At 42.7% G+C, this 18,575-nt stretch overlaps 1 protein-coding gene across 2 annotated transcripts; it reads right to left on the bottom strand.

Annotated features, from left to right (window-relative positions):
- Positions 1–2,579: 2,579 nt before the first annotated feature.
- LOC110532137 (protein-L-isoaspartate O-methyltransferase domain-containing protein 2) lies at positions 2,580–15,771 on the bottom strand. 2 transcript variants are annotated; one of them, XM_021615764.2, is made up of 7 exons: positions 15,654–15,771; positions 15,459–15,491; positions 7,351–7,666; positions 7,079–7,181; positions 6,536–6,707; positions 5,807–5,930; positions 2,580–3,771 (listed from the first exon to the last, which is right to left on the bottom strand). In XM_021615764.2, the coding sequence occupies exons 1-7, from the start codon at positions 15,675–15,677 to the stop codon at positions 3,338–3,340; spliced, it is 1,206 nt and encodes a 401-aa protein (XP_021471439.2). In that variant the 5' UTR covers positions 15,678–15,771; the 3' UTR covers positions 2,580–3,337. The 2 variants fall into 2 exon arrangements, with proteins under 2 accessions (XP_021471439.2, XP_021471440.2); XM_021615765.2 differs by having other exon boundaries at positions 15,584–15,753.
- Positions 15,772–18,575: the final 2,804 nt, after the last annotated feature.

The raw sequence follows: 18,575 nt of genomic DNA on the forward strand, positions 1-18,575 counted from the left end.
TGTAAGTGCTTTCATTCTATTTTTCCCTGCACAAAATCAAGTCTGTACTCTGCAGCTAAGCACAGTATTCAAAATGAATAACTAAGATTGAGCAGTCTGGTGTTAAGCAATGGCACTCATTTTGGATTTTCTGGCAGTATAGTTCAACTTACAACTTTTGTCACACGTAGATATTTATTCTAAATACACATGATTTATTCGATTAACAATTTGAAGAACTGTAGAACTGTAGAACATGTAGAACTGAACAGCAAGACACATTTGGACCCGTCAAGTGCTGGATAAGTTTGGCACTGAGAACGTCAGACAAAACATTTCAATATTATTTTTTTTTTTATATATATATACCTCAACAGCATCGGAGCATAACACACACAGTCCATCACACTGGTTCCAAGGTAGACAAATAAGTGCTTAAATTCCTTCACAGGTGGATGCGCACAGTGAGGTCCAAATGTATTTGGACAGTGACATGTTTTGGCTCCGTACTAAAATTATACAATGACTGAGGTTCAAGTGCAGACTGCCAGCTTTAATTTGAGGGTAATTTCATCCATGTCAGGTGAACCGTTTGGAAATAACAGGACTTTTTGTACTTCTGTTTCCCTTTGCCCCCCATTTTATGGGACCAGACATGGAAAATTCACTCATTAAAGTAGTCAAATGTTTAGTCTCATATTCCTCGCACGCAATGATATCAGGCTTGTGACTGAACTTTCTGGCTGCATTTGCACTTTTTTTGGTTTCACATTTTGTGCCCATGAATGAGGCATAAATATTGTAAGCCCACAAAAAATGCCAACCTCTCCTGTTATTAGAAATAGCGAGAGGTCAGCATGTCTTGGGGTTGTGTTCTTTGTGCCACTAACTTTCTCACTCATTATTCACGACTCATTCAGGATTTTCTGTAATCAATGGTAGCATCCACAATGTAGAAGGGTTCAGAAAAATATTATATTCTTTACTCTAAGTGACTCAAATGACAATACATGATTTACCATACATTTCTATTGGGCACAAAATAAACTGAAACAACCAAAACACTGCAAATGCAGCCAACAAGTTTGTAGAGTCACAGCTTGATGTAATCATTGCGTTGCAGGAATATGGGACCAAGTACTAAACTTTTGACTGTTTAATACACAAGTCCTAATACTTTTGGTTCTTTAAAATGGGTGGGGACTATGTACAAAAAGTATTTTAATTTCAACCGTTCACCCAATATGAATGAAAATACTTTCAAATTAAAGCCAACAGCCCGCACCTTAACCTCAATGTACACTACATAACCAAAAGCATGTGGACACCTGCTTGTCGAACATCTCATCCAAAAGCATGGGCATTAATGTGGAGTTGATCCCCTTTTGCTGCTATAACAGCCTCCACTCTTCTGGGAAGGATTTCTACTAGATGTTGGAACGTTGCTGCGGGGACTTGCTTCCATTCAGCCACAAAAACATGAGGTTGGGTGATTAAGGCTGGCTCGCAGTCGGCGTTTCAATGTATCCCAAAGGTGTTCGTTGGGGTTGTCAGGGCTCTTCCACATCGATCTCGACAAACCAAATCTGTATGGATCTCACTTTGTGCACGAGGGCATTATCATTCTGGAACAGGAAAGGGCCTTCCCCAAACTGTTGCCACAAAGTTGGAAGCACAGAATCGTCTAGAATGTAATTGTATGCTCTAGCGTTAAGATTTCCCTTTACTGGAACTTAAGGGCCTAGCCTGAACCATGAAAAACAGCCGCAGATTATTATTCCTCCTCCACCAAACTTTACAGTTGGCACTATGTATTGGGGCAGCTAGCGTTCTCCTGGCATTTTCCAACCCAGATTTGTCAGTTGGACTGCCAGATGGTGAAGTGTGATTCATCACTTCAGAGAACGCGTTCCACTGCTCCAGAGTCCAATGGCAGCGAGCTTCACACTACTCCTGCCGACGCTTAATTGCACATGGTTAGCTTAGGCTTGTGTGCGGCTGCTCAGCCATGGAAACCCATTTCATGAAGCTCCCGATTAACAGTTATTGTGCTGACGTTGTTTCCTGAGGCAGTTTGGAACTCAGTAGTGAGTGTTGTAACTGAGGAGACGATTTTTACACGCTACGTGTTTCAATACTCAGCGGGCCCGTTCTGAAAGCTTTTCTACACCTGTCAGCAACGGGTGTGGCTGAAATACCCGAATCCACTAATTTGAATGGGTGTCCACATACTTTTGTATATATATATAAATATATATGTTTGTGTGTGTAAAATTTGAATTACAAAGTGCTGGAGTACAGAGGCAAAATAATGTATCACTGTCCAAATACCTTTGGACCTCACTGTACATTATTTACTGCTTTAATTACAGATCTGCTTTGAGAACCTAATAGTAAATTGCTTTCCCACACTCACTTTCTACCCCTAATCCAAAGGTGTTCTACGGTCCAAAGGCATTTGCAGTCTCCCATTATTTGATGTTGAAGAAATAAGAATTCACAAAATGAGAGTGAATTTGGGTAATGCTGTTTGACAATGTGGTCATTTCTTTGCTATACCGTGTAAAAATGTGTTAATATACTTTTTTCATGCCTGTAGGTCTCTTCAGTTAAATTACTTTTATTTTTCACCCCTGCTCTCAACAAGTATATTCAATGCAGAGAAGATCTTACAGATGTGAACACAGAATGAGCAAATGTTTCCACACCATTTGGGGCTTTCAGTTCTTGTAAGTTGATCTCAAAAGCTCCCCTGAATTGTTCGGTCACAGACAAAATCATCATTCTCAGAAAAATCACATTTACAAAATTCAAAGAGGGAGGAAAGAAGGTCTTCGAGACTGGGTGCCAGTGTCAGGCATGAGACAAGATACCCCAAAAGAGGGGGAGATAAAGTTCATGGGTGGGGCATTGAGTGGGATGAGACTAGTTTTCTAGTGTTCAGAGGGGTTGTTGGAATAGTCCTAGGGGGCTGGTGGTGGTGGTGAGGGCTTCTGGGGGTAGGGGTGACCCTAAGGATGCTCCCAATCCCTAAATCCTTGTTTTTCCAACCTCGACCTCTACCCCTCAGGCACCTCTGTAGATTAGATAGGCGTACCTGGGCTATCGGGGAAGGGGGAGATGGAGCTATTACCATATTGCTTCTACTTATCCAATTCTTCTAGTTATTCACTTCAACATGAAGTTTCTAGGGCTTACATTTTGAATTCGGATGGGAACTCATTTTAGCCATTCCTGTGGAGTGATCAGCCTATTTCTTACACATTAATTACTTTTGTATCCAGAAAGGGGAATCAAGAGCATAGGGATGGGAACAAGTTAGAGAATGGGAGCACAGCTTCTTGTCTCCTGTACCTCCCTACTTCTCTCTGTAGTGGAGCATGTACATCTTCAGAGGCTCAGGGAGCGGCAGGCTCAGGATCCTTTCTCTAAGCAGGTTCACTGGAGCCTCATGTAGAAGGGCACCGCCCTCCCTACTCTCCTCCCCCTCTTCCTCCTGCTCCTCTTCCTCAGGTTCTCCTCGAATCCTGCAGTTCCCTTCTTCTTCCTCCTCTTCTGCGTCTGAGCGGTTGTTGTCGTCGTCCATCGGCCCGGGGATGAGGCGGCTCATGAATACGTAGCGGTTGGAGAGCAGGGTGGAGCCACAGTGTTGGGCCTGCCGGAGCCGCTCCCCGTTGTGGGCCAACCCCCTGGGCAACGGCCCTGGCCCTGGCCCCACCACTGTCTTCTTTAACGTCAGACGGATAAAGATGCGAGCCAAGTCCTGCAGAGTCCGCACCTCAAACATGGTCGCTGAGGAGGTACACACAAATGACAAGAGGAAACCATTTCACACACTCCCACATAGTAAGTGATGGAAGTTCTGCCTTCCCATTTTGTAACTAGTCCAACATGCATTTGAGACAACAGTGTTCAACAACTGTCACCTCCCACCCGTGGTTCTGAGTCTCCAGGGCCTGTTTTCACAAAGCCTCAGAGTAGGATAGCTGATCTAGAATCAGCCCCCCCCCCCCCCCCCCCCCCCCGTCATTTATTATAATCCAAAAGGCTAAATTTATCCTAGATAAGCACCTACTCTGAGATGCTTTGCGAATACCGGCCCAGATCTCCGATATGGTTACTCATCACACAAAGGCTCACTTGGAAAACAACCTCTGTTACATACAGTGCCTTGCGAAAGTATTCGGCCCCCTTGAACTTTGCGACCTTTTGCCACATTTCAGGCTTCAAACATAAAGATATAAAACTGTATTTTTTTGTGAAGAATCAACAACAAGTGGGACACAATCATGAAGTGGAACGACATTTATTGGATATTTCAAACGTTTTTAACAAATCAAAAACTGAAAAATTGGGCGTGCAAAATGATTCAGCCCCTTAAGTTAATACTTTGTAGCGCCACCTTTTGCTGCGATTACAGCTGTAAGTCGCTTGGGGTATGTCTCTATCAGTTTTGCACATCGAGAGACTGAAATTTTTTCCCATTCCTCCTTGCAAAACAGCTCGAGCTCAGTGAGGTTGGATGGAGAGCATTTGTGAACAGCAGTTTTCAGTTCTTTCCACAGATTCTCGATTGGATTCAGGTCTGGACTTTGACTTGGCCATTCTAACACCTGGATATGTTTATTTTTGAACCATTCCATTGTAGATTTTGCTTTATGTTTTGGATCATTGTCTTGTTGGAAGACAAATCTCCGTCCCAGTCTCAGGTCTTTTGCAGACTCCATCAGGTTTTCTTCCAGAATGGTCCTGTATTTGGCTCCATACATCTTCCCATCAATTTTAACCATCTTCCCTGTCCCTGCTGAAGAAAAGCAGGCCCAAACCATGATGCTGCCACCACCATGTTTGACAGTGGGGATGGTGTGTTCAGCTGTGTTGCTTTTACGCCAAACATAACGTTTTGCATTGTTGCCAAAAAGTTCAATTTTGGTTTCATCTGACCAGAGCACCTTCTTCCACATGTTTGGTGTGTCTCCCAGGTGGCTTGTGGCAAACTTTAACCGACACTTTTTATGGATATCTTTAAGAAATGGCTTTCTTCTTGCCACTCTTCCATAAAGGCCAGATTTGTGCAATATACGACTGATTGTTGTCCTATGGACAGAGTCTCCCACCTCAGCTGTAGATCTCTGCAGTTCATCCAGAGTGATCATGGGCCTCTTGGCTGCATCTCTGATCAGTCTTCTCCTTGTATGAGCTGAAAGTTTAGAGGGACGGCCAGGTCTTGGTAGATTTGCAGTGGTCTGATACTCCTTCCATTTCAATATTATATTATTATTGCACAGTGCTCCTTGGGATGTTTAAAGCTTGGGAAATATTTTTGTATCCAAATCCGGCTTTAAACTTCTTCACAACAGTATCTCGGACCTGCCTGGTGTGTTCCTTGTTCTTCATGATGCTCTCTGCGCTTTTAGCGGGCCTCTGAGACTATCACAGTGCAGGTGCATTTATACGGAGACTTGATTACACACAGGTGGATTGTATTTATCATCATTAGTCATTTAGGTCAACATTGGATCATTCAGCGATCCTCATTGAACTTCTGGAGAGAGTTTGCTGCACTGAAAGTAAAGGGGCTGAATAATTTTGCACACCCAATTTTTCAGTTTTTGATTGGTTAAAAAAGTTTGAAATATCCAATAAATGTCGTTCCACTTCATGATTGTGTCCCACTTGTTGTTGATTCTTCACAAAAAAATACAGTTTTATATCTTTATGTTTGAAGCCTGAAATGTGGCAAAAGGTCGCAAAGTTCAAGGGGGCCGAATACTTTCGCAAGGCACTGTATTCAATCATATGACAGATGTGCTAGTACAGTACTTACGTAAAGGCACTGCTTTGGGTTTACTGTTGTCTCTGTGTTTGGGCAACACCAGTGGGGCAAAGGACACGGCAATTATGTTTTTGGTCTCCCAGCTGTTGTAGCCTGTTCGAGTGATCTTGGTCAACTAAGGAGAGAGGAAGGGCAATAATGTGTTTGTGTACTGGAGATTTTTTTGTAGTAAGCAGTGTTAAGAAATATGTATTTATATACAGATTTTTCTCTAAACAAGTGGAGCACAGAGCATTAGCTACACACAAAGGAAACGAGTATCAAAATGTCTCAATGTGTATAGAGGGTATACAAACAAATTCTAGGAGCGGGACCAAGAAAGATGAGACAACAAAGTCTACAACAGAGAAGATGTATAACAGGGAAGAGGACACCACAAGACACCAGAATATATCAAAGTGCTAGAAATAGCACTGGGTTAAGAGGTGAGTTTATCTAAGTTTATTCTGGTTTTAAAAGTGGCCATGTCTTTACAGTCACAATTTAGCCTTGTGAAAGCATCCTGATTGCTACGCTCACCATTCTGTTTCACTTCACATTTTGTGTGCCTGGGTCACAGGAGGTTGGTGGCACCTTAACTGGAGAGGACGGGCTCGTGGTAATGGCTGGAGTGGAGTTCCACGTGTTGGATACCATTTTATTTGCTCCATTCCAGACATTATTAAGAGCCGTCCTTCCCTCAGCAGCCACCACTGGGGGTGTGCATGTGCGAGCGCTGACCTTCTCCTCCAATGGCAGCACTAGGATTCCCTCCACTTTGAGCAGGTTCTTCATGTAGTCTTCCTGCTCCCGCTGCACCCCAGCTCCACAATACACCCGGTCATACGGACCACTCTCTGGGGCTATCTCCAGACAGTTCCCCATCACGAAGCAGGGCTCACAGAACTCAAACCTACACACACACACACACACACCCCTATGATTCCCCCATTCCAGAGCCACGTCTGATGTTCCTTGGATACCTGTAGCACTCCCGACACAGTTTCCTCAGAGAATCAGCCTACCTACTATAACTGCAGTATGTTATCTTACTAGCTTGTTACAGAATAATTATGTTTAACTGGATCCTCCTGATAGCTTCTATAACTCTGGTATAATGCCATTAAACTGGATTCTCCTGATATACCAGAGTTATAGCCATTTAACAGAATTATCTTGATAGCTCCTATAATTCTGGTATAATGCCAATTAACTGGATTCTCCTGATAGCTCATAACTCTGGTTATAATTCCTACATTGTCATTTTCATCATGAAACTCCTACCTGTCGAAGCTGTCGCTGGTCTTGATGAAAAACTCCAGTTTCTGGTATGCATACTCAATGACATCTTGGTGCAGCTCCACCCCATGGTTCACTCCAAATGGACCTACAGTAAAAGGGGAGAAACAAGGTGTGAGTACATTTGCACTTTCCATCTTATTTTCCATTTTCTTATGTAAAGCAATGGTAAGAATGATTTTTAAGCCATTCTTGCCCTTATTATTGTTTTATTTTGTTTCACCTGGCCAGGTGAGGTTTGTGCCATCCTGACTCACCCAGTATGAGTCCCACCATAGTGCTGAGGTAGCCCGTACCACTGCCCAGATTGAGGAAGGACAGGCCAGGCTGGAGATCCAAGGCCTCCATCACCTCGGAGTAGATGCAGGGTGCTGAGAGGTGGATGTTGCCGTGCCTCCAGGCCAGGTCCTTGTAGGCACTGTCTCTGAACTCTTCCAGATAGTAGTCGGCCCTGTCGATGGCCCTAAAGGCCTGCTCCACCAGGTCCGAGCGGATGTACTGAGCCTCCTTCAGGTTGTCAATCAGTTCATCGTTGTCCTCCCCCGCACTCACAGCTCCTCCCATCCTCACGGACTGAGAGAGAGATGAGATGAGGATAGAGTCAGACAAAAAGGTGTCTAAAAATATTGATCAATTGATTCAGATTGATTCATCCCCCTCATCTCCTCAAAGACTGTTCACTGTTACCATCTTGCAAACGGTATCAGAACATCGGGTCTCAGGGCAAAAGGCTCCCGAGACAGCTTCAAACACCAGGCAATCAGACTGCTGAACAGCTACCCCTTGCTGTATACCTGCTCAGACCTGCTCCTGAGAGATTATTTGTACCTCAGAGACTATCCACACTTTACAGACTATAGGCACTGACTCTCATACACATACAACCCTTACACATAAACACACACATACTCACACAGTCAACACTGCTGTTCTATTATGTACTATTTATTCAACTGTGCGAACAGGACACGATCCAATTTATATCTGTAAAAAGTCATACTTGACATAGGACGTTCATAATTTACAGTGCATTCGGAAAGTATTCACTCCCCTTGACTTTTCACATTGTTACGTTACAGCCGTATACTAAATAGGTTTACAAATGTTTGCTAATTTATTTAAAAAAACGAATATTACATTTACATAAGTATTCCGAGCCTTTCCTCTGTACTTTTTTGAAGCACCTTTGGCAGCAATTTCAGGCTTGAGTCTGAGATATGACGCTATAAGCTTGGCACACTGGTATTTGGGGAGTTTCTCCCATTCCTCTCTGCAGATCCTCTCAAACTCTGTCAGGTTGGATGGAGAGCATTGCTAGACATCTATTTTCAGGTCTCTCAAGAGAGTCTGAGGTCCTGAGCGCAAACATCCCCACAGCATGATGCTGCCACCGCCATGCTTCACCGTAGGGATGGTGCCAGTTTTCTTCTAGACATGACAGTTCAATCTTGTTTTCATCAGACCAGAGAATCTTGTTTCTCATGGTCTGAGAGTCTGAGTGCCTCTTGGCATACTCCCAAGCGGGCTGTCATGTGCCTTTTACTGAGGAGTGGCTTCCGTCTGGCCACTTAACCAAAAAGGCCTGATTGGTGGAGTGCTGCAGAGATGTGGTTGTCCTTCTGGAAGGTTATCACATGGCACTGGTTTGAATGCCCGAGCCAACTAGGTGAAAAAAGTCAAACAAAACACCAGTCTCAACAGTGAAGAGGCGACGCCGGGATGCTGGCCTTCTAGGCAGAGTTCCTCTGTCCAGTGTCTGTGTTATTTTGCCCATCTTAATATTTTATTTTATATTGGCCAGTCTGAGATATGGCTTTTTCTTTGCAACTCTGCCTAGAAGGCCAGCATCCCGGAGTTGCCTCTTCACTGTTGACGTTGAGACTGGTGTTTTGCGGGTACTATTTAATGAAGCTGCCAGTTGAGGACTTGTGGGGCGTCCGTTTCTCACACTAGACACTAATGTACTTGTCCTCTTGCTCAGTTGTGCACCTGGGCCTCCCACTTCTTTTTCTATTCTGGTTAGAGACAGTTTGTGTACTACTCCCTTCACAGAACAGCGCAGCGTTGTACGAGATCTTCAGTTTCTTGGCAATTTCTCGCATGGAATAGCCCAAGTTTCTCAGAACAAGAATAGACTGACGAGTTTCAGAAGAAAGTTATTTGTTTCTGGCCATGTGCTAACATAATTGCAAAAGGGTTTTCTAATGTTCAATTAGCCTATTAAAATGGTAAACTTGGATTAGCTAACACAACGTGCCATTGGATCACTGGAGTGATGGTTGCTGATAATGGGCCTCTGTACGCCTATGTAGATATTCCATAATAAAAAATAAAAATTAAATCTGTCGTTTCCAGCTACAATAGTAATTTACAACAATAACAATGTCTATACTGTATTTCTGATCAATTTTATGTTATTTTAATTGAAAAAAATGGACAAAAACAAGGAAATGTCAGTGACCCCAAACTTTTGAACGGTAGTGTATACGTACGTACAAGTTACAGTACATTTGTTTGTTTTTTGATGTGAATAACAATCTAAGTGAAGCAGCTATCATTAACGGTGACATCCAGTCTCAGACATTGCAGTGTAGCCTGATTGGATTACCTGAGGTACGTGAGAGCACAGTGGGCCACTCTTTAACCTTCTCCACAATTAATGGTAATTGGGTTTTCGGTCTCGACCCCGCCCCCGCCCTGTGCAACTGGATCCTGGACTTCCTGACGGGCCGCCCCCTGGTGATGAGGGTAGGTAACAACATCTCCACCCCGCTGATCCTCAACACTGAGGCCCCACAAGGGTGCGTTCTCAGCCCTCTCCTGTACTCCCTGTTTACCCATGACTGCGTGGCCATGCACGCCTCCAACTCAATCATCAAGTTTGCAGATGACACTACAGTGGTAGGCTTGACTACCAACAACGACGAGACGGCCAACAGGGAGGGGGTGAGGGCCCTCGGAGTGTGGTGTCAGGAAAATAACCTCACACTCAATGTCAACAAAACAAAGGAGATGATCGTGGACTTCAGGAAACAGCAGAGGGAGCAGCCCCCTATCCACATAGATGGGACAGTAATGGAGAGGGTGGAACGTTTTAAGTTCCTCGGCGTACACATCACGGACAAACTGAAATGGTCCACCCACACAGACAGCGTGGTGAAGAAGGCGCAGCAGAGCCTCTTCAACCTCAGGAGGCTGAAGAAATTTGGCTTGTCACCAAAAACACTCAAACTTTTACAGATGCACAATCGAGAGCATGCTGTCGGGCTGTATCACTGCCTGGTACGGCAACTACTCCGCACACAACCGCAAGGCTCTCCAGAGTGTAGTGAGGTCTGCACAATGCATCGTCGGGGGCAAACTACCTGCTCTGCAGGACACCTACACCACCCGATGTCACAGGAAGGCCAAAAAGATCATCAAGGACAACAACCCCCCGAGCCACTGCCTGTTCACCCCTCTATCATACAGAAGGCGAGGTCAGTAAAGGTGCATCAAAGCGGGGACTGAGAGACTGAAAAACAGCTTCTATCTCAAGGCCATCAGACTGTTAAACAGCCACCACTAACATTGAGTGGCTGCTGCCAACATACTGACTCAACTCTAGCCACTTTAATAATGGACAAATGTATAAATGTATCACTAGCCACAATATATAATGTTTACATACCCTACATTACTCATCTCATATGTACAGTGGGGCAAAAAAAGTATTTAGTCAGCCACCAATTGTGCAAGTTCTCCCACTTAAAAAGATGAGAGAGGCCTGTAATTTTCATCATAGGTACACTTCAACTATGACAGACGAAATGAGAAGAAAAAAAATCCAGAAAATCACATTGTAGGATTTTTAATGAATTTATTTGCAAATTATGGTGGAAAATAAGTATTTGGTCAATAACAAAAGTTTCTCAATACTTTGTTATATACCCTTTGTTGGCAATGACAGGGGTCAAACGTTTTCTGTAAGTCTTCACACACTGTTGCTGGTATTTTGGCCCATTCCTCCATGCAGATCTCCTCAAGAGCAGTGATGTTTTGGGGCTGTTGCTGGGCAACACGGACTTTCAACTCCCTCCAAAGATTTATGGGATTGAGATCTGGAGACTGGCTAGGCCACTCCAGGACCTTGAAACGCTTCTTACGAAGCCACTCCTTCGTTGCCCGGGCGGTGTGTTTGGGATCATTGTCATACTGAAAGACCCAGCCACGTTTCATCTTCAATGCCCTTGCTGATGGAAGGAGGTTTTCACTCAAAATCTCACGATACATGGCCCCATTCATTCTTTCCTTTACACGGATCAGTCGTCCTGGTCCCTTTGCAGAAAAACGGCCCCAAAGCATGATGTTTCCACCCCCATGCTTCACAGTAGGTATTGTGTTATTTGGACGCAACTCAGCATTCTTTGTCCTCCACACACGACGAGTTGAGTTTTTACCAAAAAGTTATATTTTGGTTTCATCTGACCATATGACATTCTCCCAATCTTCTTCTGGATCATCCAAATGCTCTCTAGCAAACTTCAGACGGGCCTGGACATGTACTGGCTTAAGCAGGGGGACACGTCTGGCACTGCAGGATTTGAGTCCCTGGCGGCTTGGTGTGTTGATGGTAGGCTTTGTTACTTTGGTCCCAGCTCTCTGCAGGTCATTCACTAGGTCCCCCTGTGTGGTTCTGGGATTTTTGCTCACTGTTCTTGGGATCATTTTGACCCCACGGAGTGAGATCTTGCGTGGAGCCCCAGATCGAGGGAAATTATCAGTGGTCTTGTATGTCTTCCATTTCCTAATATTTGCTCTCACAGTTGATTTCTTCAAACCAAGCTGCTTACCTATTGCAGATTCAGTCTTCCCAGCCTGGTGCAGGTCTACAATTTTGTTTCTGGTGTCCTTTGACAGCTCTTTGGTCTTGGCCATAGTGGAGTTTGGAGTGTGACTGTTTGAGGTTGTGGACAGGTGTCTTTTATACTGATAACATGTTCAAACAGGTGCCATTAATACAGGTAACGAGTGGAGGACAGAGGAGCCTCTTAAAGAAGAAGTTACAGGTCTGTGAGAGCCAGAAATCTTGCTTTTTGTAGGTGACCAAATACTTATTTTCCACCATAATTTGCAAATAAATTCATTAAAAATCCTACAATTTGATTTTCTGGATTTTATTTCTCATTTTGTCTGTCATAGTTGAAGTGTACCTATGATGAAAAGTACAGGACTCTCATCTTTTTAATTGGGAGAACTTGCACAATTGGTGGCTGACTAAATACTTTTTTGCCCCACTGTATATACTGTACTCTATACCATCTACTGCATCTTGCCTATGTCGTTCGGCCATCACTCATTCATATATTTGTATGTACATATTCTTATTAATTCCTTTACACTTGTGTGTATAAGGTAGTTGTTGTGAAATTGTTAGGTTAGATTACTTGTTAGATATTACTGCATGGTCGGAACTAGAAGCACAAGCATTTCGCTACACTCGAATTAACATCTGCTAACCATGTGTATGTGACAAATAAAATTTGATTTCTTAATTGGAAGAGAAAGTGTTCTCTCAGGTTTCCTTGACGTCCCTCTGGTAAAGTAGAACGTGTTGCCAACAATGGCTTTCACAACAGATGATTGATGAGAAGGATCTTAGATATTAACTAAGTTTAGTATTTCAGTCTTGTTGGATCCTCTGGGGACACAATGCACCTTTTACTTGGTAACACTTTACATGTAGATTATTATTGTGCAATTAAATTGTAAATACTCACATACACAGTACCAGTCAAAGGTTTGGACACACCTACTCATTCAAGGGTTTTTCTTTATTTTTACTATTTTCTACATTGTATAATAATAGTGAAGACAACCTATGTAATAACAGATATGGAATCATGTAGTAACGAATAAAAAAAAGTGTAAATCAAAATATATTTTTAGATTCTTCACCCTGTGCCTTGACAGCTTTGCACACTTTTGGCATTCTCTCAACCAGCTTCCCCTGGAATGCTTTTCCAACAGTCTTGAAGGAGTTCCCACATGTGCTAAGCACTTGTTGGCTGCTTTTCCTTCATTCTGCAGTCCAACTCATCCCAAATCATCTCAATTGGGTTGAGGTCAGGTGATTGCGGAGGCCAGGTCATCTGATACAACACTCCATCCCTCTCATTGGTCAAATAGCTCTGACACAGCCTTGAGATGTGTTTTGGGTCATTGTCCTGTTGAAAAACAAATAATAGTCGCACTAAGCCCAAACCAGATGGGATGGCGTATCGCTGCAGAATGCTGTGGTAGCCATGCTGGTTAAGTGTACCTTGAATTCTAAATAAATCACCAACAGTGTCACCAGCAAAGCACCATCACACCTCCTCCTCCATGCTTCACGTTGGGAACCACACATGCGGAGATCATCTGTTCACTTACTCTGCATCTCACAAAGACATGGTGGTTGGAACCAAAAATCGAAAATGTGGATTCATCAGACCAAAGGACAGATTTCCACCGGTCTAATGTCCATTGCTCGTGTTTCTTGGCCCAAGCAAGTCTCTTCTTATTATGGGGGGCTTTAGTAGTGGTTTCTTTGCAGCAATTTGACCATGAAGTCCTGATTCACGCAGTCTCCTCTGAACAGTTGATGTTGAGATGTGTCTGTTACTTGAACTCTGAAGCATTTATTTGGGCTGCAAATTATGAGGCTGGTATCTCTAATGAACTTATCCTCTGCAGCAGAGGTAACTCTGGGTCTTCCTTTTCTGTGGCGGTCCTCATGAGAGCCAGTTTCATCACAGTGCTTGATGCTTTTTGCGACTGCACTTGAAGAAACTTTCAAAGTTCTTGACACTTTCCAGATTGACTGACCTTCATGTCTTAAAGTAATGGACTTTCGTTTCTCTTTTGAGCTTTTCTTGCCGTAATATGGCCTTGGTCTTTTACCAAATAGGACTATCTTCTGTATACCACCCCTACCATGTCAAAATACAACTGATTGGCTGAAATGCATTAAGAAGTAAATACATTCCACAAATGAACAAGACACACCTGTTAATTGAAATGCATTCCAGGTGACTACCTCGTGAAGCTGGTTGAGAGAATGCCAAGTGTGTGCAAAGCTGTCATCAAGGCAACAGGTGGTTACTTAGAAGAATCTCAAATTTAAAATATATTTTGATTTGTTTAACACCTTTTTGGTTACTACGTGATTCCATATTGGTTATTTCATAGTTTGTCTTCACCATTATTATAATAGAAAATTGTAAAAAAAATAAAATAATGAAAAACCCTGGAATGAGTTCTAGTTGGAGAAAGGATGAACTTTGAACATGTCATTTTGGGTCTGAAGGTGTGTGTAAAAGACAGGCCTGTTTAAGAACCTCTTTCTTCGGGCCTTTAATGAAGTTCATATATTACAAACCAGTCAAATAAACTCGTATTGGATTCTGCTTTCACGAGTAGCCGGGCGGTGTCACTGCCACAGCACACGATAATGTGGCGTGGAAACGCCTTCTTTGTAACTGCAGGAGTAGGCGAATTCGATTATGCTGAGCCGTGGGGCACCTGTCTATGTCCCGTGATGTGCCGGGCAAAAGCGGTGAGGGAGGAGCGCCCATCTGAAATCGAACATCAATGCCGCGTTCACTGCTAGTCGGTACTAGAAAACTGAAATGTCCTATGTGCTGATTAGTTGAACGTTGCACGTGTATAACTACAACCAGTTAAAAATAGAACATTTCCTAATTCTGACTAGCAGATGAACGCGGCATAATATCGGACGTTCGGTCATGTTGGCAAAAGAAAAAATGGTGTATCATCCAGAAATACATATCTTTGCCATATAATAAACCTTTGCATTTTCAAACTAGTTTCATTGGAAGGCAGATAGGGCGTTTATATCAAAAGCAATCATTTGTGCATGTGAGAACACAGAATCCTAGTCGTCACTCAACGTGATTAATTACATCACTTTTGTTTTGAGCCGATTTCGCCGTGTGCTTTGAACCAGGTCCCTGGCTCACACCCAGGACGCAGCCCGTTCCAAAACAAATGCCACTACTTTCACCCAATAAAAAACACGCCTAACCGGGCGCCCGGACCAGATAATCGAATCCTCTCAGTGATGCATATTTCCCACCAATGAACGCACACACAAAATACAGCTGCGCCACTGAATAACAAAATAGTATGTGTTTACATAAATATTATTATTATCACCAAAAGTACTGCAGCCAACAATTGGGTAAGCATTTGTTGTGCATTCATAGTGTCTTTCTTAATCTTCTTTCAAATAGTTTGACATTGGCAATTTGATATTTAACAACCAAACACAACATGTTATCGAACTGCTGCTTCAACGCGAAATATATACATAAATATGCATCACCTTTGTCTCTGTTGATGTCGTCAACGAAGCGCTCTGCATGGGTACATGGGAGAGAAGATAAATTATTGTCTGGCTGGAGCTAAAAAAGACACTCGCCATAAGAAATACGAAGCAGCGGTCTTTACCTTATGGATGTGACGGTTAATTGACACTGCTTTATAGTGTCAATTGTATTTCGAAAAAAGATGTTGTTACCTTCTCGTTTTCCCCCATAAACATTCAATAGATGTCGCCACAATTCTGGACGTAAACATTGACCAGCTGACACTGACGTCACACAAACACCAAACTCTGATCAGTCAGTTCCCCAGTGGAGAGGGAGAGTTGTACTCGTCTTGCATTGGCCGAAATGTTAAATCTCCAATGGAAAATGAATTAGGTACAATTATTTTAAATTGGATATTCGGTGTAGCCAATAGCTGCTAGACAAAGAGTGACATGACTATGATAATGATACATTCTGAATCAGGGGAGGGTGTACAAAAATCCAAATTTTTTATTTATTTATGTATTATTATTATTATTATATATTTTTTGCTTTCAATCATCAATAGCTCTTACACAAAGTGTGCCTTGACTATTAAAATGATATATTCTGAATCAGGGGAAGGTTGGACAAAAATACACAGCTTTTTTGTTGTTGTACATTTCGTATTTATTAGTATATTTTTTTAGCATTCAATCTTCAATACCTCTTAGGCAAAGCAGGTTGGACAAAAATCCACATTTTTTGTTCTTGTTGAAATTGTAATTTTCTTTTTAGTTGGGCTTCAATAGCTCTTCAATAGCTCTTGCCATGACTATGAAAATTATATATTCTGAATCTGGGGAGGATGGACAAAAATGCGCTTTTTAATGTTTTTGCTTTCAATCTTCAATAGCTCTTACACAAAGCATCCAATCCTCCCCTGATGCAGAACATCTAATTTTCATAGTCATGGCATGCTTTGCCTAAGAGCTATTGAAGATTGAAATCTGAGATCTTATTTCAAAATAGTTTTAAAAAAGGAACAAAAAAAGGTGTGGATATTTCTCCATCCACCCCTGATTCAGAATATACCATCTTCATAGTTATGGCATGCTTGGTTCAATAGCTATTGACGGGAGTAAACAAAATATCCACAAACATCCGGTATGAAACTAATTTTACCTAGTTTAGAAAAAGGCTTTGAAGGCAAATTTTGGAATATCACCCCAAAGCTTTTGAACTTGTTTGACATGAAACGTAAAACAGTATGTGGGCTGTACGCCTGTAATATGCCAATTGTAACCCTTATGCCTATATCATAGAAATCAATTGCTATTTGCATGTGAAATTATCATGGAATGTACTTCAGAACGTTTATCCAGATTTTGACTGGTGGACCCACTCTTTGATGGTAAACAAAACTCTTAACAGTGTGGTAGTAATAGTATAGTCCAGCGAACAGGTGAAATAATTGTTCCATTTTATGATGCAAGTATCAAACTTTCTAAACTAACAGTAGATACATTAAGGGACATTTTAAAGGTTGGAGGCAGCCTAGGAATCCTATCAGTCAATTGCTGACATCTGGTAGTACTTTGGACATTTTTAGAACTATAAAGTTTAAAGTCAAACTCCTCATTAAGGCCAGTGTGTTGAGCCAGTAAGATTCCCTTTTGAAGTAGTTTCCTCTCAATGTATGATAGCTGATGCCCGCTGGACTGTCCATTAATCACGGTACTCCATTCTGTTTATATATATATATATATATATATATATATATATATATATATATATATATATATATTATTTTTTTTTGTTTATCTGCCGGCCCCAGCCGCAAACTCAGGCTCTGTGTGTAGTTAACCGACCCTCTGCCCATTCATCGCCATTTTACCTGTTGTTTTAGCTGATTAGCTGTTGTTGTCTTAGTTAGCTCTCCAAATCAACACCTGTGAATACTTTATGCCTCGCTGTATGTCTCTCTCATATGTCAATATGCCTTGTATACTGTTGTTTAGGTTAGTTATCATTGTTTTAGTTTACAATGGAGCCCCTAGTTCCACTCATTATACCTCCTTTGTCCCACCTCCCACACATGTGGTGACCTCACCCATTATAACCAGCTTATCCAGAGATACAACCTCTCTTAATATCACTCAGTGCCTGGGCTTACCCCCGCTGTACCTGCACCCCACCATACCCCTGTCTGCACATTATGCCCTGAATTTATTCTACCACGCCCAGAAATCTGCTCCTTTTATTCTTTGTCCGAAACGCTCTAGGCGACCAGTTTTGATAGCCTTTAGCCATACCCTCATCCTACTCTTCCTCTGTTCCTCGGGTGATGTGGAGATAAACCCAGGCCCCGCGTGTCCCCAGGCACCCTCATTTGTTGACTTCTGTGATCGAAAAAACCTTGGTTTCATGCATGTCAACATCAGAAGCCTCCTCTCTAAGTTTGTTTTACTCACTGCTTTAGCACACTCCGCCAACCCTGAAGTCCTTGCCGTGTCTGAATCCTGGCTTAGGAAGGCCAGCAACAATTCTGAGATTTCCATACCCAGCTACAACATTTTCCGTCAAGATAGAACTGCCAAAGGTAGAGGAGTTGCAATCTACTGCAGAGAGAGCCTGCAAATTTCTGTCATACTTTCCAGGTCTATACCCAAACAGTTTGAACTTCTAATTTAAAAAATTAACCTCTCCAGTCTCTCACTGTTGCCGCCTGCTATCGACCCCCCTCCGCTGCCAGCTGTGTCCTGGACACCATTTGTGAATTGATTGCCCCCTATCTAGCTTCAGAATTCATTCTGTTAGGTGACCTAAACTGGGATATGGTTAACACCCCGGCAGTCCTACAATCTAAGCTAGATGCCCTCAATCTAACACAAATCATCAAGCAACCCACCAGGTACAACCCTAAATCCGTAAACATGGGCACCCTCATAGACATTATCCTGACCAACTTGCCCTCCAAATACACCTCCGCTGTTTTCAATCAGGATCTCAGCGATCACTGCCTCATTGCCTGTATCCGCTATGGGTCCGCGGTCAAAAGACCACCCCTCATCACTGTCAAACACTCCCTGAAACACTTCTGCGAGCAGGCCTTTCTAATCAACCCGGCCCGGGTATCCTGGAAGGATATT

This window comes from Oncorhynchus mykiss, chromosome 9 (assembly GCF_013265735.2).
Source record: "Oncorhynchus mykiss isolate Arlee chromosome 9, USDA_OmykA_1.1, whole genome shotgun sequence".
Classification (NCBI taxonomy): Eukaryota; Metazoa; Chordata; class Actinopteri; order Salmoniformes; family Salmonidae; genus Oncorhynchus; species Oncorhynchus mykiss.